Source organism: Sturnira hondurensis, unplaced genomic scaffold (genome assembly GCF_014824575.4).
Source record: "Sturnira hondurensis isolate 20B ecotype Veracruz unplaced genomic scaffold, ASM1482457v3 Scaffold0001221, whole genome shotgun sequence".
Classification (NCBI taxonomy): domain Eukaryota; kingdom Metazoa; phylum Chordata; class Mammalia; order Chiroptera; family Phyllostomidae; genus Sturnira; species Sturnira hondurensis.
Genome location: NW_028073852.1, coordinates 6,170,916 through 6,188,973, shown reverse-complemented (window position 1 = coordinate 6,188,973; position 18,058 = coordinate 6,170,916). Strand labels below are relative to the sequence as shown.

Below are 18,058 nucleotides of genomic sequence, written 5' to 3'. Positions count from 1 at the left end.
CGGAGAACCTCGAATAGGGTTTCGAAATAAGGCTGCCGTTTCCTTCTAGAGGGTTCACGGGGAGTCTGCGGGTCTGGGCTGCAAGGTGGGAGTTGAGAGAGGCTTTAGACTACTTTTTGGATGAGATCACTGAAGTTTAATGTATTGGCCTAATAACACAAGGCAGCATCGAGGTCGACTTGGATCCTATTGGGGCTGGTAAGTTTTAGCATCGCCTTAGCTGTTCCCAAGAGTTGTAAGAACTGTCCCTGCTTTCGCCTAGCTATCTTACGATTTCGTGGATTACAAAAGAAATTTTCCCAACAGCAATTTAGGAAAAGGGAGTAGGCTGGTCTGATTCCCCGTAGAGTAAGACAGAGACTGAAATGAAAAGACAAGACAGAAGACAAGACTGAGGAAATTAATGAGAAACAAACAAAACAGCCAAATTCGTTCCAGCTTCCTTGCCCCCCAAGCCTCGTCACTGAACCATCTCTCTCCTTCTTCCTCACCCTCTCGGGCTTGCCCATGTGCCTGAGCGAACCCCCGCTGCCCTTGCTCCCCACGGAAGATATTTACGTCGCACCCACCTGCTGTTTGTCCTAAATGTCGCGGCAGATCCCCCCCGCCCCCCACAAACGTGTGGGCGGCTATTTTAAGACCAGCAGCCAGTGCTCCAACCCTGGTGTTGTGTAAGTGTCTGTCCCCTTGCCCGTCCCGGGGACAACGCAGGACACAGGAGTCTAAGTGGGGAGCCATTCACAAGCGCCCCAGCGGTGGATAAGGAGCCACACTGGGAAAGTCTGGTCCTCTGGGGGTCTCCTGTGCGTGCAGGACAGAGAGAGAGGCCACTGGGGTGGTTTCCTAATGTGAAATGGGAACTGTGGGGGCACCAGTGACGGTGTGCCTGGAAGTAGAAGGAAGAGAGGAGAGGAAGCAGCGGCGGCGCACAGGAGGTGCCCTCCGGTTATCTCCATAAACCACTCAGGGGTCCCTGAGGTCTGGGGAAGGGTTCCTTGTCCTGGCCCTGAGCTGCCTACAGGCATGAAGACGAAGGAGCCACAGGTGGTCAAGCATGGCCTTACTCATCCTCTCCTCAACGCCTCTGCCTTCCTTACAGCTTTCTCACCAAAAAGGGTCGGCTTATCTGCGCCAACCCCAGCGACGCCTGGGTTCAGGACTACATCAGCAACGTGGAGGAGGTCCCCCAAGTGGCCCAGTGACTCAGTGTGGCTGTGGGCAGCAGGGACGCGAACTAGGGAAAGGTCCCTGCCACCCCAGAAGTTCCTAGTCCTGTGAGTCCTTCTTCCTCCACTAACCACATTCTGAAACCTTTCTTTAACTTAGTAAGGTATTTAAATATTGTAAATTGCTTTATTCACTCGATGCTTTCTCTGAGAAATCATATAACATCCTCTCACCCCCAAACCCTGCCCCAGTCAATCAGACAGTGGTTGACCCATGTCCAGGGTGATGGTGGATGGCTGCGCTCTGTCTCTGGGTGGGCATGGGACTGAACCCATTGACAGATGCTGACTGAGTTTGTGTGAGTCCTTCACTCTGTTAAAATTGGCAGAAAAGAAACCCTGGCTGGTGTAGCTCAGTGGATTGAGCGGGTCTTTCAATTGAGTGGATTGTAGCGCGGGTCTTTCAATCCTTATTTTTCAGCTGTAGACTAAAATACTGCGGTGGGCGGAACAATGCCCCGCCCCACCCCTGACAAAGATGTCCCCGTGCTAACCCCTGGAACCTGTGACCGTGTTAGGTTAAGTACGCAGCAAGCAGGAATCCAGACGGCTAATCAGCTATCTCGGTTTTGAGATGGGGAGGTCCTCCTGGATTATCTGAGTGGGTCCAGTGTAATCACAAGGTTGGAGCAGCCAAGGAATGTGGGCCGCCTTTAGAAGCCAAAAGCCAAAAGCCAAAAAAAAAAGACTGAAAAATGGGTCCCCATTTTAGAGCCCCCGAAAAGCGACGTGACTCAGCAGGAGTCACGGACAGGAGCAGACACTTGGTTTTAACCCAATGAGACCGTGGCAGCCCTGACCTCCAGAACCATAACAAACTACATTTATGTGGTTTCAAGACACTAAATGTGTGGTGATTTGTGTTACAGCAGCAGTAAGAAACTGATACAAATGTTTGCAGACGAAAGGACACTGCAGTGATTCCAGAGCACGGTTTCTTCACGCGCCTCTCGTGCGGAGGTGGGGTCTGGGTCCCCTCTGCTCCAACGTGCACGGCTCCCGCGGCTGCTTCGATCAATAGATTGCCATGGAAACAATGTGCTGTGACTTGTGTCTAGGTCACCAAAGGCCATGCAGCTTGCACCTTGTTCAGCAGGAGCAGTCGTCGTTGAGCCCCGAGACGGCCATCCCGGAAGGCCCACTCGTAGGCCACTGAACTGACAGCTTCAGCCGAGCCTGCCTTCGACCGCCCCGGCTCAGGCACCAGACAGGAGACCGAGGAAGCCATCTTAGAGGTGCCCCTTCCAGCCCCTAGGGTGACGGCTGTTTGTGACTTGAACTGCCTGTGACGTCATTTATGGCACGTCTGTGTGGTCAGAGCAGCTGGGAAGAAACATCAGCCCCTTCCGATCTAGGGTGGGGAGAACCCGCCAGCCTGTAGCTCATAGTTCAGAATCGGCTGTCCTTGCAAAGAGGCCTGTGGCAATACCAACTCCAGGTCACCCAGTAACGAGGTAAATAATGTCTTCAAAACAACCTCAAGGAGCTGAGGAGATGGTTTCCTCATAAGTGCCTCAAACCCATGGAGAAATTGAGCTCTTCTTGAAGATACCACTCCAAAACCCCTCGGGTAGCCAAAGGGTGTGGACAGTCCCTGGGGTGTGGAAGCCACAGCATGACCACACGCAGCAATTAACGTTGTCCCGCACCATCACCCCCAGCCTCCGTCCTCCAAAACCGTGAGACCTTCTGTAAAGGGGAGAAACAGTGGCTCGAACGCAGGGGGGGAGGGGGCGCCAGCTGCCAGGGCCCACGTCGTGTCTTAGCTGAGCTGATGCTCAAGCCCAGAACCCCGCCCCCCAGCTGCCAGGCACAGGGGCACCGGAGACTCACCACGTGCCCCTGCTCCCAGACCCCCCTCAACACCACGGGAGCCTGTCATCCATTCTGCCTGTCCCAGATGTCACCTTCTCTGGCCCTGGGTAAAGTTATATCAAACACGCCCCAGTGACAAAGATCACCTGAGTGAAAATACAGCTCTCAATGTGGGGATTTGAATTGCTCAGGTCTCTCCTTCAAGAGTCTAGACTCCCATATTCTACCAAATGGCCCAGAGAGAGAGGGAGCAGAAGAGGTTGGTTCTGCTTTATAGATACGATAATTGAGGCCAAATTCATGAAATGTTGGGTGAGAGGCACACTCTGGTCTATTTATTTGCCATTGCTGCAGGTAAGTTTAGATTTATGTTAGCTATTTCCAAAATCCCTGTTGTTTTGGAGACATAAGAAATATTCCACCTTGACCTCTGGTGAGTCGTGACATCATGGGGTAGACAAATTTTCCTCCCCCAAAAGATGGGAGACTAGATAAGGCATTTTAGTGAGTTAAGTTCTTTAAAGAGTAAGAATAGAATCAGGGGGGGAGAGAGAGAGAGGATTTCTAGGAACACAGTGCATGTCCCAGTTCATCCGAGTTCCCCAACTTTAAGAAATGCGATGTCTTTCTAAGTCCTTCTGATCCTTTGGAGGGCAAAGGGAAGAAGCTGATTCTTCTTTGGCTTTGAATGGCTCCGTATCCTGCTATGCCTTCTCCTCCAGTTGGTGTTGACTTCCGCCTCTCGCGGCATCTCTCACGCCTCCCGGAAGACCCTCCAGATGTGTTAGCAGACCCTTCAGAGGCCCCAGCCATTGCCCCAAGCCACGTGTTATACAAAGGCCACTCCTCCTGCCCATCCCGGGATGAGGAGCTGGGAAACCACAGGGAGGGGAGCAGCCTCCACGGGTACGGGGAGGCGGAATGGGCACCGTCCCAGGCACACCCAGTCCTCGGGACCCATCCCAGGTACAGAAAAGACCTTCAGGTGTCGTCTGAGCCATCAGGGAGTCAGGAGAAGCTGGCCCAAGTACAGAAGAGGAGGGAGGAGGAAGTGGCAGCAGGTGGGAAATTGTGTGAGGAGATCCCCCCAAGATAGTCAGGGCCACTGGGGCCTCTGACATGGGTTCTGATTTCTGAGAAAGCAACAGACCTGAAATGTCAAGTCAGAGAGAGAGGTGGAGGGGCCATCATAAGGTTATTTTTAATTATTGGAAGCAATGACTGAGTAAAGAGGGAATTCATGAACAAGCAGAGAGTTAACGGAACAGGTGGAAGAACACACGGTCTCCAATTTATATTTGTTGCTCCTCCATCCATTGCAATGTATGAAGGGCATGACCCCCATGGTTCCGAAGAAAATGAAGCCCAACATGGCAAAGTAGATTGTATGACATCTCAGTCCTTGCTTGGACCAAGTCGTTGCTAGCCACTGAGATCACGTACAGGTAGAGGCTGATAGACCTGGATGCTTGGAAGGCAGAGAGATCACAGACTATCGAAGACAAGCACAGAGCAACTGGCTTTGCCAAAAAGGAGAGGGAAAGAAAACAGATTCCACAAACCTACAAGTGGTCAGCCACCTGGGTTCTGGGCAAGACTCTCTACCCATGCAACTCGTGGTAGGAAACCCTTTGCTGGCACTTCAAACAGGAAGTGTGCACTGCAAGTCAGCATGGGTACAGGTCAGCATGGGTACAGCCAGGGCGTGTCAGGATGGACAGACCCACTTCCCTCTTGGCAGCACAAACATCTGAGGAAGGCTGGGCTGGAAAGAGCTATAGACAAACAATCTGGTCTTCAGCACCTAATAAAAGCACCTTGGGACCGGACACGACAAGAGTGACATTCAGGAAACTATTGTACAATCTGTCATGATTTGGCACCCTTGTTGTACGTGCCAGTGTGCAAAAACAGAAACAAACTTTGAGCCTTAATCTTCCCCAAGACCCCCTCCCCCACTGCACCCCTTCTCCTGTGAATAGGGGAAGCAGAGTCAGGCAAACAAGACTGAAGCTCCATGCAGGCGTGCCAGAAGGAGAAAAGAGAGAGCAAGAAGTTGGAGATCTATTTGAAAAAATAATGAAAGGAAACTTCCCTAACTTGGTGGTGGAAATAAACACGCAAGTCTAGGAAGCACAGAGAATCCCAAACAAGATAGACACACAGAGGCTCACCCCAAGACACATCCGAATTAAAATGTCAAAGATCAAAGATAACGAGATGGGAGAAGGGGTGGGGGGAATGGGTGAAGAGGTGAGGGGATTAAGAAGTACAAATTGGTAGTTACAGAATAGCCATGGAGACGTAAAGTCCAGCGTAGGAAAGGGCGTAGCCAAAGAACTTACACGTATGACCCATGGACATCAACAAGGGTCGGGGGGACTGCTTGAGAGAGTGAGGGGTGCTGGGTGGAGGGGAGCAAAGGGGGAAAAATCAGGACAACTGTAATAGCATAGTCAGTGAAATATAATTTTTAAAAAAGAATGACACTCCAGAAAGAGGGTGCATGTCGCCTACCAAAGCTTGGAAGTCAGATGACTCACTGCCATCAGTGAGTTGGATTCCAGGACCCAGAGAGACCCAGGCACTGGTACGAGTCAGTTTCTTCCACCCTCCTGCCCATGTGTGTCTCCTGCATCCCCCACATCTGATGTCCTGCTAAGCTAGCCAAGTGGACAGAGGCTACTGTCTGCCACCCTCTCCCCTGCCCTCCCCCCTGCCTTGTGTACACACAGTAGCCTACAGTCTGCAGGGAGGAGAAAGACAGCTACCAGAGGCATCCATCTAGCCGTCAATTTCTCTCCCTTCTTATGCTCTTAATGTGTTGGGAGAAAGCAGGCAGCTCAGCCCCTCTCCACCCACCTGGGGGGAAGGAGAGTGAAGTCTAAGGAGGACAGAATCTATGCTCTTTTCTTTCTTGTTATCCCTTAAAGCAACTGACAAAAGTCCATGTTAAATCCACCCATCTGCTCTCCAGGGCACACTCCCCGGGGCCCCACCGGAGTGTGAGCCACACCAGCTTGCTTTGTTGCTACTGCCGTGCCGTGTGAACGAGGTGGTGGTGAAACGGGAGGCAAACTGTTCGGTCACCAGACCCAAAGGCCCCGGACAACGGACCTCAGTTCCCATCACTCTCACCCTCACTCCCTCCCCTCCAGGCTTCCGCTCTTCCATCCGTTCCTCGAATGCACCGAGCCCGTTTTCACCTCTGGGTCATTGCCCTTGCTCTTTCCTCTACCCAGACAAGCTTCTGCTCCTTCTCAACACACAGGTTCTAGCTGAAATGATACCCTCTCCCAGTGGGCTCCCCTGACCAGCTCATTAAGCAACTTCCACCCAGCCCTCAGGCACTTTCCGTCACATCACCCTGGGTTGTTTTCTTCCTAGCTTTTACCTCCATCTTCTGCTATGTCGTTTGTCTGTCTCCCTCATTGGGATCCAAGCACCTGAAGAGCAGGGACCTTGCCCTTCTGGTCTGTCTCTGTATCCCCAGGGCCTAGAAAGCACCTGGCATACAGTAAAAGGTCAATAAACATCTATCGAATGAATGAACGTTGCCCTAAGGAAAGTCTCAATATGGACACAGAAGGAAGATTTCACTCACTCAGAGCATTTATGTTACATATTCCTTTCAGTAACCACGTGTCACTTGAAAAGCTTAATTGTAGTACTCAAATGTTCCCATTGTGTATACGGGGTGGATTCCAGAACTAAAGACCATGCCTCTCACCAGCTCAAAAGTTCCTGCTCTCTCCATTAAAACACAGGTTTCAATTTTTCTTTCTGTGGAAAAACATTTTCTTTGCAAATAAACTTACCTAGAACCCCATTATATAAAAATGATTTTAAAAACCACAGATACTTAAATCAAAACCATAATAAGATACTACCTCCCACTCATTAGTATAGCTGCTAAAAAATAAACCAGACAATAATAAGTGTGGGCAAGGGTGTGGAGAACTCGGGATTCTTGGGCACCCTTCATGGACGTGTGCAATGGTACAACTGCCGTGGAAAATGGTAGGGCAAAAACTTAAAAATAGGTTTACCTATAACATGACCCAGCACTCCCACTTCTGGGTATATATATACCCAAAAGAACTGGAAACAGGGGTCTCAGAGAAATATTTGTATACCCCTGTTCATAACAGCATTATTCACAATAGCTCAAGGGGGGAAGCAACCCAAGCGTCCGTCAACAGATGAATGGGTAAGTAAAATAGGTATACGAGAGGGTACATGTGCAACAGAATATTACTCCATCTTTAAAAGCAAAGAAATGATGACATATGCTACAAAATGAATGAAACTTGAGGGCATTAGGCTAAGTGAAATCAGCCAGTCGGTCACCAAAAGACAAAGACAGTGTGACTCTACTTGTATGTGAGGTACCTAGAATAGTCAAGTTCCTAGAGACGGAAAGTGGAATGGAGATTTCTAATGACTGGGAGGAGCGGGGAATCGGGAGGTAGGCTTAATGGGTATCGAGTTTCAGCTTGCAAGAGGAAAAATGTTCTGTGGCTAGGCGATGGTGATAATTGCATAATATATAGATGTACTTCATGCCACTGAAGTGTACACTTAAAAATGATTACAACGATAAATTTTATACGATGTGTATATACCACAATGGATGCTTTTGGAGAAGAAACCTGCAATTGCTTAATCTGAACTTGGTGGGAGTGGGGGTGGCAGAGAGCCATATCTACCAACTTCCCAGCCGGGCGACCGACTCCTCTCCATGTCAGCACTGAAAGTCCTGCTGCTGACGGGAAAAACCTGGCCTCTGGCCACCCTGGCCTCTGGCCACCCTTGCTTTTGCGACCCCTGCTCTTGCTCCGCCCCCCCTCGCCCCCCCGCCCACGTTGGCAAGGCCCATTCTCCTCCACGAGAACATAGTACTAATGAACTTTGCTTGCATGCTGATAGGCTTGCTGATCTGTAATTCTTTCCTGTGTTGGCCAGAAGAACCAGGTTTCTCCAGCAACACCACATTCCAGGAACTGCCTTCATCCCAGGTAAATGAGGATGGTGGGTCACGTGACCTCCCAGTCACCAAACCATCATGTCACTGTGCAGGGACCCTGCAGCCCAAACTGGAGGGTGACAAGACACCATTGTATTCTACGGAACTGTGCTCCCGGCAGCACAGATCTGATCGCTGCCTGTGAATGACAGCCCGGGAGCTGTGTCCGTGGGCACTGGCCCTGGTCACCTCCAGAGAAGGGTAGAGATGAAACACACCCGTGACCTGTCCTGGCATAAACCATAGGGCACAGCCTCACGGTCCTGCCTCCGGCTCCCCCAGCCTGACCCAGAAGGCACTCGTCCCTCCGCCCCAAGCCCCAGGGCAGTCCTGATGGAACAGGGAGCCCTGCACACCTTTCTTGGTTGCTAAGGACCTGACCGAGCTCCCTGTGCTGGGCAGGGGGTGGAGGCTGTCGTGAGGTGTTCCGGTCCGATCCTGGCTGGGGAGGCCCATCCATCCAAGGATCCCCTGCAGATCCTGCCCCTGCTCCCAGCCCCCATCAGACCTGAGTCCACATGCCTGTCCTGTTGAGTCCTACAGTTGCTAAGCCTGACATGGTGGACCAGGCCTCTGAACCCACGGTCCACACCTGAGGGTGGGCTCACTGTAAAGGCCTAACCATGTTCTCTGGGGAGGGGCAGGAGTGGAGGGCACTCCCCCCGCAAAGCCCTTGGTCTCTGGGCTTCCCCCACTACCACCCTCAAGGTGCACACCGAATGTGGAACCTGGGGTCATTCTCTGCCTCCTAGTTTTCTTTGATGAAACCAGTGTTCGTTGTGTCAACAGTCACAACTCAGCAAACAAAACCCTTGTGGATTTTTCTATCTTGTGACTTCCTGACCAGCAACCTGTCTCATAAAAGAGGCTCAGAGCCCAGACTTCAAGGAGTCAGAGAGCCCAGGAGTCTTCGGCCCAGCTCCGTTCCCGCAGCTGGTCACGCACCAGAAGGATGAGGGTCGGGTTGGCTCTCCAGGCCCGGGAGACCCTGGCGAACAAAGAGCCCCTTTACCAGGAGCCTCACCCGTTCCTGGGCAGAACTCACTTCTCTCCTCCAGGGAGAGGAGAGCCTGCCCCCTTGCAGAGCCTCCCTGGCCCCTGGGGTCTCACCACAGAGAAGCTAATCCAGAACCTTCCAGAACATCTGCTCAGCCACCTCCTGGGGACACAGGAGCCACATGTCAGTGTAGGCTTAGGGGAGAAGAAACCACAAAGGGTCGAGCTGTCTTTGAGGCTCAGATGGGGTTTTACAAGTTCGACTCAGTTGCCAATATTTAAGAATTGGAAACATTTAAACATCTACAGTGGCCCTGGCTGGCATGGCTCAGTGGATTGAGCGTGGGCCTGCGAACCACACGATCGTGGTTCGATTCCCAGTCAGGGCACGTGCCTGGGTTGTGGGCCACTTCCCAGCAGGGGGCTCACGAGAGGCAACCATACATTGATGTTTCTCTCCTTCTCTTCCTCTCTAAATATAAATAAAAAACTAAAATCTTTAAAAATCTACAGTGATAATTCCTTTTGCAAATATGAAAAGCCAAGCAGGCCTGAGCCAGAGTTTCTACAAGGTAACCTTTAACTAAGGTGGAGAGTGCTGTCCCTTCGGACAGGGGCACCCTCCCCAGGGCCCACTCGCCCCTGCAGCCAGGCCACACCCTGCTGCTGTCCTCCTGGCCTGGCGGGCATGGGAGTCTGGGGCCCCTGTGTCAGCCTCTCTCCTTTCCCTCTAAGATCTGTCCAGATGTGACCGTGGTACCTTCCCCCTCCTGGCAGATAGAAAGTCTCAATAAATGTCTGTGGGACACAAGAAGAGTGAGCAACAGGTGACTCTGAAGGAGGCTGGGGTTGACCCCCAGGTGCCCGATTCCCAGCTCACTGCCCTTCCCACCCTAACCAGGCCTGGTTGCCTCTCTGCTGATGGCTGGGGCCAGGGGAGAAAGCGGCACGGTGGGGGTTCCTGGAAGGAGATTTCCCGAATCTCAACTCTCCTGAGTTGAATGTCAACCAAATTCAGAGATGGAAACCTGCTGGGTCCCGGGCCTCTCACTGGGCATCCCTACTGGTCCAAGGAATGAGAGCTATTTTCCAGGAATTTTGAGCACGACCAGCTACAGAGCTCCTTAATGCTTTCCCATAATTCTGGTTACCACTGCGAAACTTCTCCCCCTGCAAACGGGGTAACGGACACCGTCTCAGGGCGTTGTCGTGAGGAAAGAAGATCAGTCGGGAAGAAAGCCTTGTACCAGGCCTATGACAGTACTTAATAAATGGAATCTTTTTATTTTTTCTCCAGAGGACGGCAAAACAAAATGGAGAAATAATTGGCTCTACAGTCAAAGAGATGCAAGTCCAAATCGAATTCCATTCATTCACCCAACAAATGTGTATTAAAAGCCCAGTCTGAACCACCCCTGTAGTAAACGCCCTGGAATCCAGGGGTGCATAGGAACACAGGCTTCTGCTGCCAGGGAGCCCCCGCCTGAAGGCTCTGCACTGGTCAGCTGAGGCCTCCGCCATGCCCCATGCAGGCTTCCTGAGCCTCGGTTTCCTCGTCTGTTACACGGGGGAACAAGGCCTTTATCGCACAAAACAATCAAGGGTACAGAGATCAAAGTGCCCCATCAATGCTATTTGCCATTTTAAGGACACAGGTTCAGAAAGGCTGAGTGTCCTGTCTGGAGTCACGTAGCTTCCAGGAGCAGAAACAAGGACAAGTCCAGTGTTCCTGCCTCCTAGGCAGAGGCTGAGCTCCTCTGGCCGTGGCAACCTCCCCCCACCCTGCCAGCCTCCCCCTGAGGCCCTGAGGGACTTGGGCCCCCCCACCCCCCATGTCCCAACCCCCAACCCTGGACATCCACTAGCACCTCCGGGGGGAATTCCTTCCCAGCATTTCTCAGAAAATCAGATGTTTTCCCAACTCTCAACTCTCAAGAAAATTCCACTGAAAAACTGGGAACATAAGGAAAAGTGTTACAATTCTAGAGGAATTAAAGTTTAACAACCATCATAGAGATGGTGCTGATTTAAAGGAACCGAATGACACTGAGAGCAAGAGCCAGAAAGATCTGAACACGGAGGTCAAAGTTCAGATCATTGTTTTGGGAATCGGGGCGCGGGGACGCAGGAAAGGAGGTCACGGTCCATTCACATGAAGCCTTCGCCATGTTGGTGGCCTCGTCTGCTACTAAGTAAATGTTAGTGAGGTTGTATATATAGCCTATTTTATACAAGTCACACTGATGTTTCAAGAAATACATTTTGGAAGTAAAGTAAGTCCTTAAACTGGCGATTTCGACTTCATACGAGAGGTGAATCAGATGTTATTGGAACAATAATGTTCACGGACCCTGCCCAGTGTTTCAGTCATTGCTACGGGCTATAGCTCTTTACAAATGACCCAACAGAAGAAACACTAAGAGAAAAATGTAAATGCCATGAAACACTAGAAGATGAAACCAGAAACGTTTGCTAATTTGTATATAAAATCTAAATCAGTGAAAGCAATAATAATTGGAACAGAAACCAGAGTCAGAATAAGCACACATATATGTCCATCATTGAAAAACCAAATGAGCTCAGCCCTGGCCGAGGGCTCAGTTGGTGAAGAGCCGACCCACACATCAAAGGCTGGGTGGTCGATCCTTAGTCGAAATGTATAAGAGAGTCAATCCATTTAGTTTCTCGCTCATGTCAATGCTTTTCTCTCACGCTCTTGCAAATCTATAAGTATATCTGCAGGTGAAATTAAAAAAATAAAACACGGTCACTCTGTCTACCATAAACAAAAATCCGACTGGGTATTCCCTCCACAAAAAGGATTCGTTCAAGCAAAAGTAAGCATCGCAATCTGGGGCTTGCGGACATGACATTTACAAACAGAGCGAGAAGAAGGCAGCTGCTTCACAAGGGGAAGAACTTGCCCAGAGAGCTCTCTGGTACCCCTGCCTCCTTCCTGTAGCACGTCCATGACCCTCAGAGGACGGGAGAGCTCCTGCCACAGGGTCCCCAGACCCCTGTCCTGGCTGAGGCTCTGTCTGAAATTTTCACACTTTTGCCTATATCCCTTGCACAGCTGAGAAAACCCCAAGTCATTGTGGCCCTCAACTTCCTGTTGCATTCCCAGACTGGTTCCCTTATGAGAAATGTGTTGCCACTGTATAGCCAAAGGGTAATCTGTTGACATCTGCCCTGTGACTACCTGATTCTCCTCCCCTTATAAACACCAGGGCAGGGCTGGGATCCCAGGGCGTCCGGAGCAGAGAGCCTGGGAGCACTCGGGCCAGCTCTGCCCTCACACCTGCAAGATGAAGGTCTTCGCAGCTGCCCTCCCCTTCCTCATCCTTGCTGCTGCCCATGGACGCCTGGCCCATGAAGCCCACAGTGGTGGATCCCTATCCCTGAACCATGGTGAGTTCAGTGAGTCTTTGCCCTGGTGACCAATCTGGTGGTAACCTGAATTCCAGGGAGGAGACAGAGGGCTGTGGAGGTGAATTTGGCACCTGCTTAAAGGCAGTAGCAGCAGCAGGGGCTGGACCTTTCCCTGTGGCCTTTGGTCCCTGGGGAAAGTGTGCACAGATGACTCGGGAAACAATTCTCTTCCCTCTTCATGGCCAGAATCATGTGATACCTCCTCTTAGCTGATATGGGACCTTTATGAGCTTGAGCCAAAGAGTTGTAGCAGATTGTGAACTTGGGAAAAGAAGCAGAGTGACCTCTAGAACTAGTGTATCCCATGCAGTGCGAAACTACAAATCTGAAGAGGAGATGGGACAAGCCAGGCTAGTGACTCACCCGAGTCCACCCAACCGTTCCACTGATTCACTAACTAGTGGAAATCTATGCTGCCTTGTACAAGCAGAAACTACAGCAATTGTCTTACAGATATTAATACACTGAATCCTCCTAACAACCCTGTGGAAGAGACTGCCAGCAACCACAATGCGTCTCAGTATTATATCTTTCTGTCAGATTTTATTAACTTACTTCTAGAGAGAGAGGAAGGGAAGGAGAAAGAGAGAGAGAGAGAGATCATGTGTAGTAGCCCATTGTGTGCCCCCTACTGGAAACCTGGCCCCTAATCCAGACATGTGCACTGAGTGGGAATCGAACCAGAAACCCTTTGCTTTGTAAGCCCATACTCAATGCACTGAGCTACACCAGCCAGGGTGGTTTGGGTATTATTATTAGTCTCATTTTACACATGAGAAACTGAGGCACAGAGGCCTAAGATAACCTGCTCAGATCCTAGAGCCAGGAAGTAGTGGACTTATGATATGATCTATCTAAGAAGCTGTTATTTAAAAAAAAAAAAAGCCCATTTAAGACTTTATTTCACCAGCCCCACACACATCTTACAAGCACACTGGAGGCTACCCACATGCCTCATTAAACATGGCTCATACGTAACTGCGTAAGAAATGAGCCAACAGTTCAGTGTGTTCGCCTGACCAGCATAATGCAGGCCTCCAGTCCCTTTCCCAGAACACAGGGGCCAGGTGCACTTTCAAATGCAGAGTCTTTCAGGTTTTAAAAGGTGATACAATATCACCGGCAACTCCACTTCCAGGCACACACCTAAAAGAACTGGAAGCAGGTACCTGGGAGACACAGGTACACCCGTGCTAACAGCTGCATCATTCCTAACACACCATGGGGGGAAGCACCCCACGTATCCATCAACAAATGAATGGATTCAAAGTGGGGGAACATATTGTACACACAACAGAATCTTATTCAGCTGAAAAAGACAGAAATTGGGACACATGTTACCACATGGAGGAACACTGAGCATGACGTTATGATAAGTGAGATGAGCCAATAACGAAGGGTGAACACTGTGTGATCCCACTGACATGAGGCCCTTAAAGCAGCCAAGTTATAGAGACAGAGTGTGGAGTGGTGGTGCGCCGGGGGCCGGGGGACGGGGAAGTGGGGAGTTACTGTTTAGCCGGTACAGAGGTGCAATTTTATGAGATGAATAAAGCCCCGTGGATAGTCTCTGGTTTTAGTTGCACAATATACGAACGTCCTTAATGCTTTAAAGTGTACATTGGAAAATGTTTGATCAGGTTAATATTTGCTCAGTCTGGTCTAAAGTACACAGCTTCTGTTCTTTCTCTGAGCCCGAAAGCATCGAGACTGTTCTTACCCCTTTGATGGCATTTCCGCCTTGTCTTATCTGATCACTGAGCCCTTCAAAGTCCCCCCAGGTCTCTTTGCCAGTCATTCCCCTGATAACCACAGGGACTGATAAAAGTGTATTCACAGTAGTCAGCACAGGAAACACAGAGCTCACTCTTGTGTTGTTATTTCTTAATTACTGCACTGTTTCCACACAAACCCCAGGAACCCACTTCTGCCCACCTGCACGTCCTTCTCGGATCACCATCCTGCAGGGCCCTGAGTAAGGGTCTGAGACAGAAAAGCAAGGTCAAAACTGTACACTTTATATCATGTGTATTTTACTACACATTCAAAAAAATAAACATATTTTCAAAAGATAACACATAACTGGACATTCTCAACAGTCCTGGCAGACTCTGGGAAGCACACTAGAATCAAATAGCAACATTTCAGCCGCTGACAGACACGGATATTCATACTAATGGGACAAAGACTATAAATAGCCTCACTTCCCTTTGGGGACATGGTGCCACCCAATCACTTAATGAAAAACATCTTTCGGTCTCCAGAGCCCTGTGGGTTCCAGAAATGAGCGGGGAGCATGTTGTGGACTATGTCACATGGTGTGGCTGTGCGACTGATTTATCCATGTGACATTTGCTGTTTGCTTTCTGTATTTAAAGTCAATAGGAAAGAAAGGAAGTCAATAGAACGTTTTCATGTCTCAAACATTTTCAAAGTTCCCTCAAAAATCTCAGGGCACCAATGAGACAATGGGCCGGGAGGCAGGCCCAGAACCCGGACGGGCGCCCAGTGTCCAGCAGCAATGCTGCCCCCACCCCGGGGGCTGGGCTGGGGGTGACACAGGTAGAGATACGGACACAGCGCTGCCTCCCAGTGATTCCTCCTCCCTCCTTGTCTCTTTCTCCCAGTAGAACTCGGGTTGGCCATACGTGATTGGGATCAATCCTTAACAGACCAAGGAGTTAATGCTTCGTTGTGGCATGTATTTAAAGGCAGCTGTTGGGTACAGATGTGCTCAGTGGCTTCAGTCCTCCTCGTTTGCAGGACATGGGGAAAGGGGGAGGGGACATCTCCAAGGGAGACCAGGGTGCACTGTGGGCCCCTCCCCATACACGACCTCTGTCCCACTGGCTGTCCTGGAGTCTGCCAACCTTGGGGAGAAGGCCCTCTCTGACGCCTCCTGCAGCATCGGACCTTCCCCTTCTGGGAGAAGGGGCCCTGGCCCTGCTGGGTGCACAGCTCAGCCCTGGGGAGGGAGCAGGAGATGCCAGCAGGTGCTGCACAGGAGGAAACCCCCCTTCTTGAGTCCTTCCCCGTCCCACCCTCCCCTGTGCTCTGGGGACAAGGGGGAGAGGATGTAGTTCCCTCAGAAAGAGGCTCCGTCCTTACACGGACCTTTCTCCTGCTACAGGCGTGCACCGTCCGAGTACCTGCTGCTTCTCCTTCACCCCACGACGTATCCGATGTGAAATCATGAAGGATTATTTTCTAACAACCAGTGGGTGTTCCCAGCCTGCTGTCATGTAAGTGCCAAGCCTATGGGCCATGTCCTGTATTTGGGGATCTGATGATGGAGGGCAGTCTGCAAAAGTCTCACCCTCTGGATGCTTTGAAGTGGGCAGAGGTTCATGTCCTCTTTAGGATCCTGCCCAGCATCAGATATGAGATGCTCCCAGTGAAGGGGAGGCTAGGGAGGGGAGGGGAGAGCAGGAGCAAGGCTGCCTGGGGACACTCCCCTGAGTCACTGAGAGGGTGCCAGAGGCAAGGTCTTCCAGAGGAGACCCCCTGAGACCCTGCAGCAAAGAAAGGGAGGAACAAGATGGGCTGAGTTGGGGAAGCCCAGGGGCCAGGAGGATGGGGCTCCCCAGCCTTATTTGCAGAACCCTCTTCACTGTATAATCTGTCTCCACCTTGCTCCCCAGCTTCAGAACCAGGGGTGGGCAGGAGGTCTGTTTCCGCCCCAGTGCCGACGGAGTTCGGGAATGCATGGTGAAGCTGGACTCAGCCTAGACACCAGGAAAAGGGTTGGTTGAGGAGAAGCTGTACTAGATGCCACGCACCCACCTCCACTCTCTCACCTCCTGGGAGTGTCTTGGCCTGAATTCTCTTGTCAAAAGCAACAGCTACTGTTCTGTTCTGGTTGTAAAAACTGTGCACCACCTGGCTGGTGTAGCTCAGTGGATTGAGCGCGGGCCTACGACTCAGACGATCGCGGTTCGATTCTCAGTCAGGGCACATGCCTGGGTTGCAGGCCAGTTCCCTGCAGGCCAACTCCCAGCAGGGGATGTAGGAAAGGCAACCATACATTGATGTTTCTCTCCCTCTCTCCTTCCCTTCCCCTCTAAAGATAAATAAATAAAAATCTTTAAAAAAGAAAACAAAAAACTGTGCACCAGTAAAAAGTACCCAATTTGACTGTACTTGAACTGGAAGAGGAAAATAAAATGTAGGAATTGCTGGGCTTTGGATTTGTGGTTCTTTGAAAATGAGACACCATAGAATCATTTTTAAGAAGGTAAAAACATGACTCATTCAAGTACCGATGGACACGACATGTGTCAAAGACGTACTTAACCCACTAGTGAGGGAACCGTAAAACCGATTCTAAGACCATCTGAGGAACAGAGCTTTACACAGGGAGTTGGGAGTGGCATTCTGAAACTTTGCGGAAAACAGACTGATATCCAATATTGCAATATAACTGTAACTTTTGGGTTGTCTTTTCTACTGGACAAAGCCATGTGCCTCTGTGCTTGACCCATATTGGTAAGTTCACATGTAATCTCACAAAGTCTGGGGCCTGAGCGAGAGCTAACAGAACATCAATCAAAAGTGCGTTTCCCAAGGGCAGGTAAAGGGCTTCCCAGATAAGGTCAAGTTAAAGGAGTGTGTCANCGACTCTAAGACCATCTGAGGAACAGAGCTTTACACGGGGAGTAGGGAGTGGCATTCTGAAACTTTGCGGAAAACAGACTAATATCCAATATTGCAATATAACTGTAACTTTTGGGTTGTCTTTTCTACTGGAGAAAACCATGTGCCTCTGTGCTTGACCCAAATTGGTAAGTTCACATGTAATCTCACAAAGTCCGGGGCCTGAGCGAGAGCTAACAGAACATCAATCAAAAGTGCATTTCCCAAGGGCAGGTAAAGGGCTTCCCAGATAAGGTCAAGTTAAAGGAGTGCATCATCACCAAGCCCTTATTCTGTGAACTGTTAAAGGGACTCATCTGAGAATAAGAGTTGGGGACCACTCTGTGTGGTTTCCGAGACTGTGGCCCCTGGAGAGCAAGCACTGTCAGGGGCTGGGAAGGCTCCCTGGAAAACCAGGTAGAAATGCAGGTGGCGAGCATGAGGGGCCCCCGAGGAATCAAGCCCAATCAGTACATTGTCTCCTTTGAAGCTTGCTCTGCTTTGTTTTGTATGGCCCTGGTGATATGAACCAGATGTTTAAGGTCAAGGCATAAGAAGTAAATTCCTTATCTCATGAAATACATCCTAAAGACCCTCTGGTGTCCCTGTGACCAACAGACCCTGACCTGGGACAGATCTCTGTGTTCCTTCTAGTGTCGTCTGAGATAATACCTGTGTTTGTGTGACTATGGCCGTTCTGACATTGATTGATGAGGTCCTCATGTATACACCTACACATCCCACTGCCGATAAAAGTCATTTGGAAGAACGGCATGGGGCATTCTCCACTAGAGGGAATTGCCACCCTCCTTCCTAGCAGAACAGCAAGATTGTTTCCGGGACGACTTATTTCTCATCCACAGTGGCCAGGAGGAGCAGGCTGCTGGACAGAGTTCCTCCCACAAATAAGAAGACCAAACTATGAGCAGTG

The 18,058-nt window shown here is 50.4% G+C and overlaps 1 protein-coding gene across 1 annotated transcript; it reads left to right on the top strand.

Annotated features, from left to right (window-relative positions):
* Nucleotides 1–12,207: 12,207 nt before the first annotated feature.
* Nucleotides 12,208–16,373, top strand: LOC119001554 (C-C motif chemokine 4-like). The gene is made up of 3 exons (XM_037066948.1): nt 12,208–12,474; nt 15,626–15,737; nt 16,137–16,373. Exons 1-3 carry the CDS (start codon nt 12,372–12,374, stop codon nt 16,222–16,224), a joined length of 303 nt encoding a protein of 100 aa, XP_036922843.1. The 5' UTR covers nt 12,208–12,371; the 3' UTR covers nt 16,225–16,373.
* Nucleotides 16,374–18,058: the final 1,685 nt, after the last annotated feature.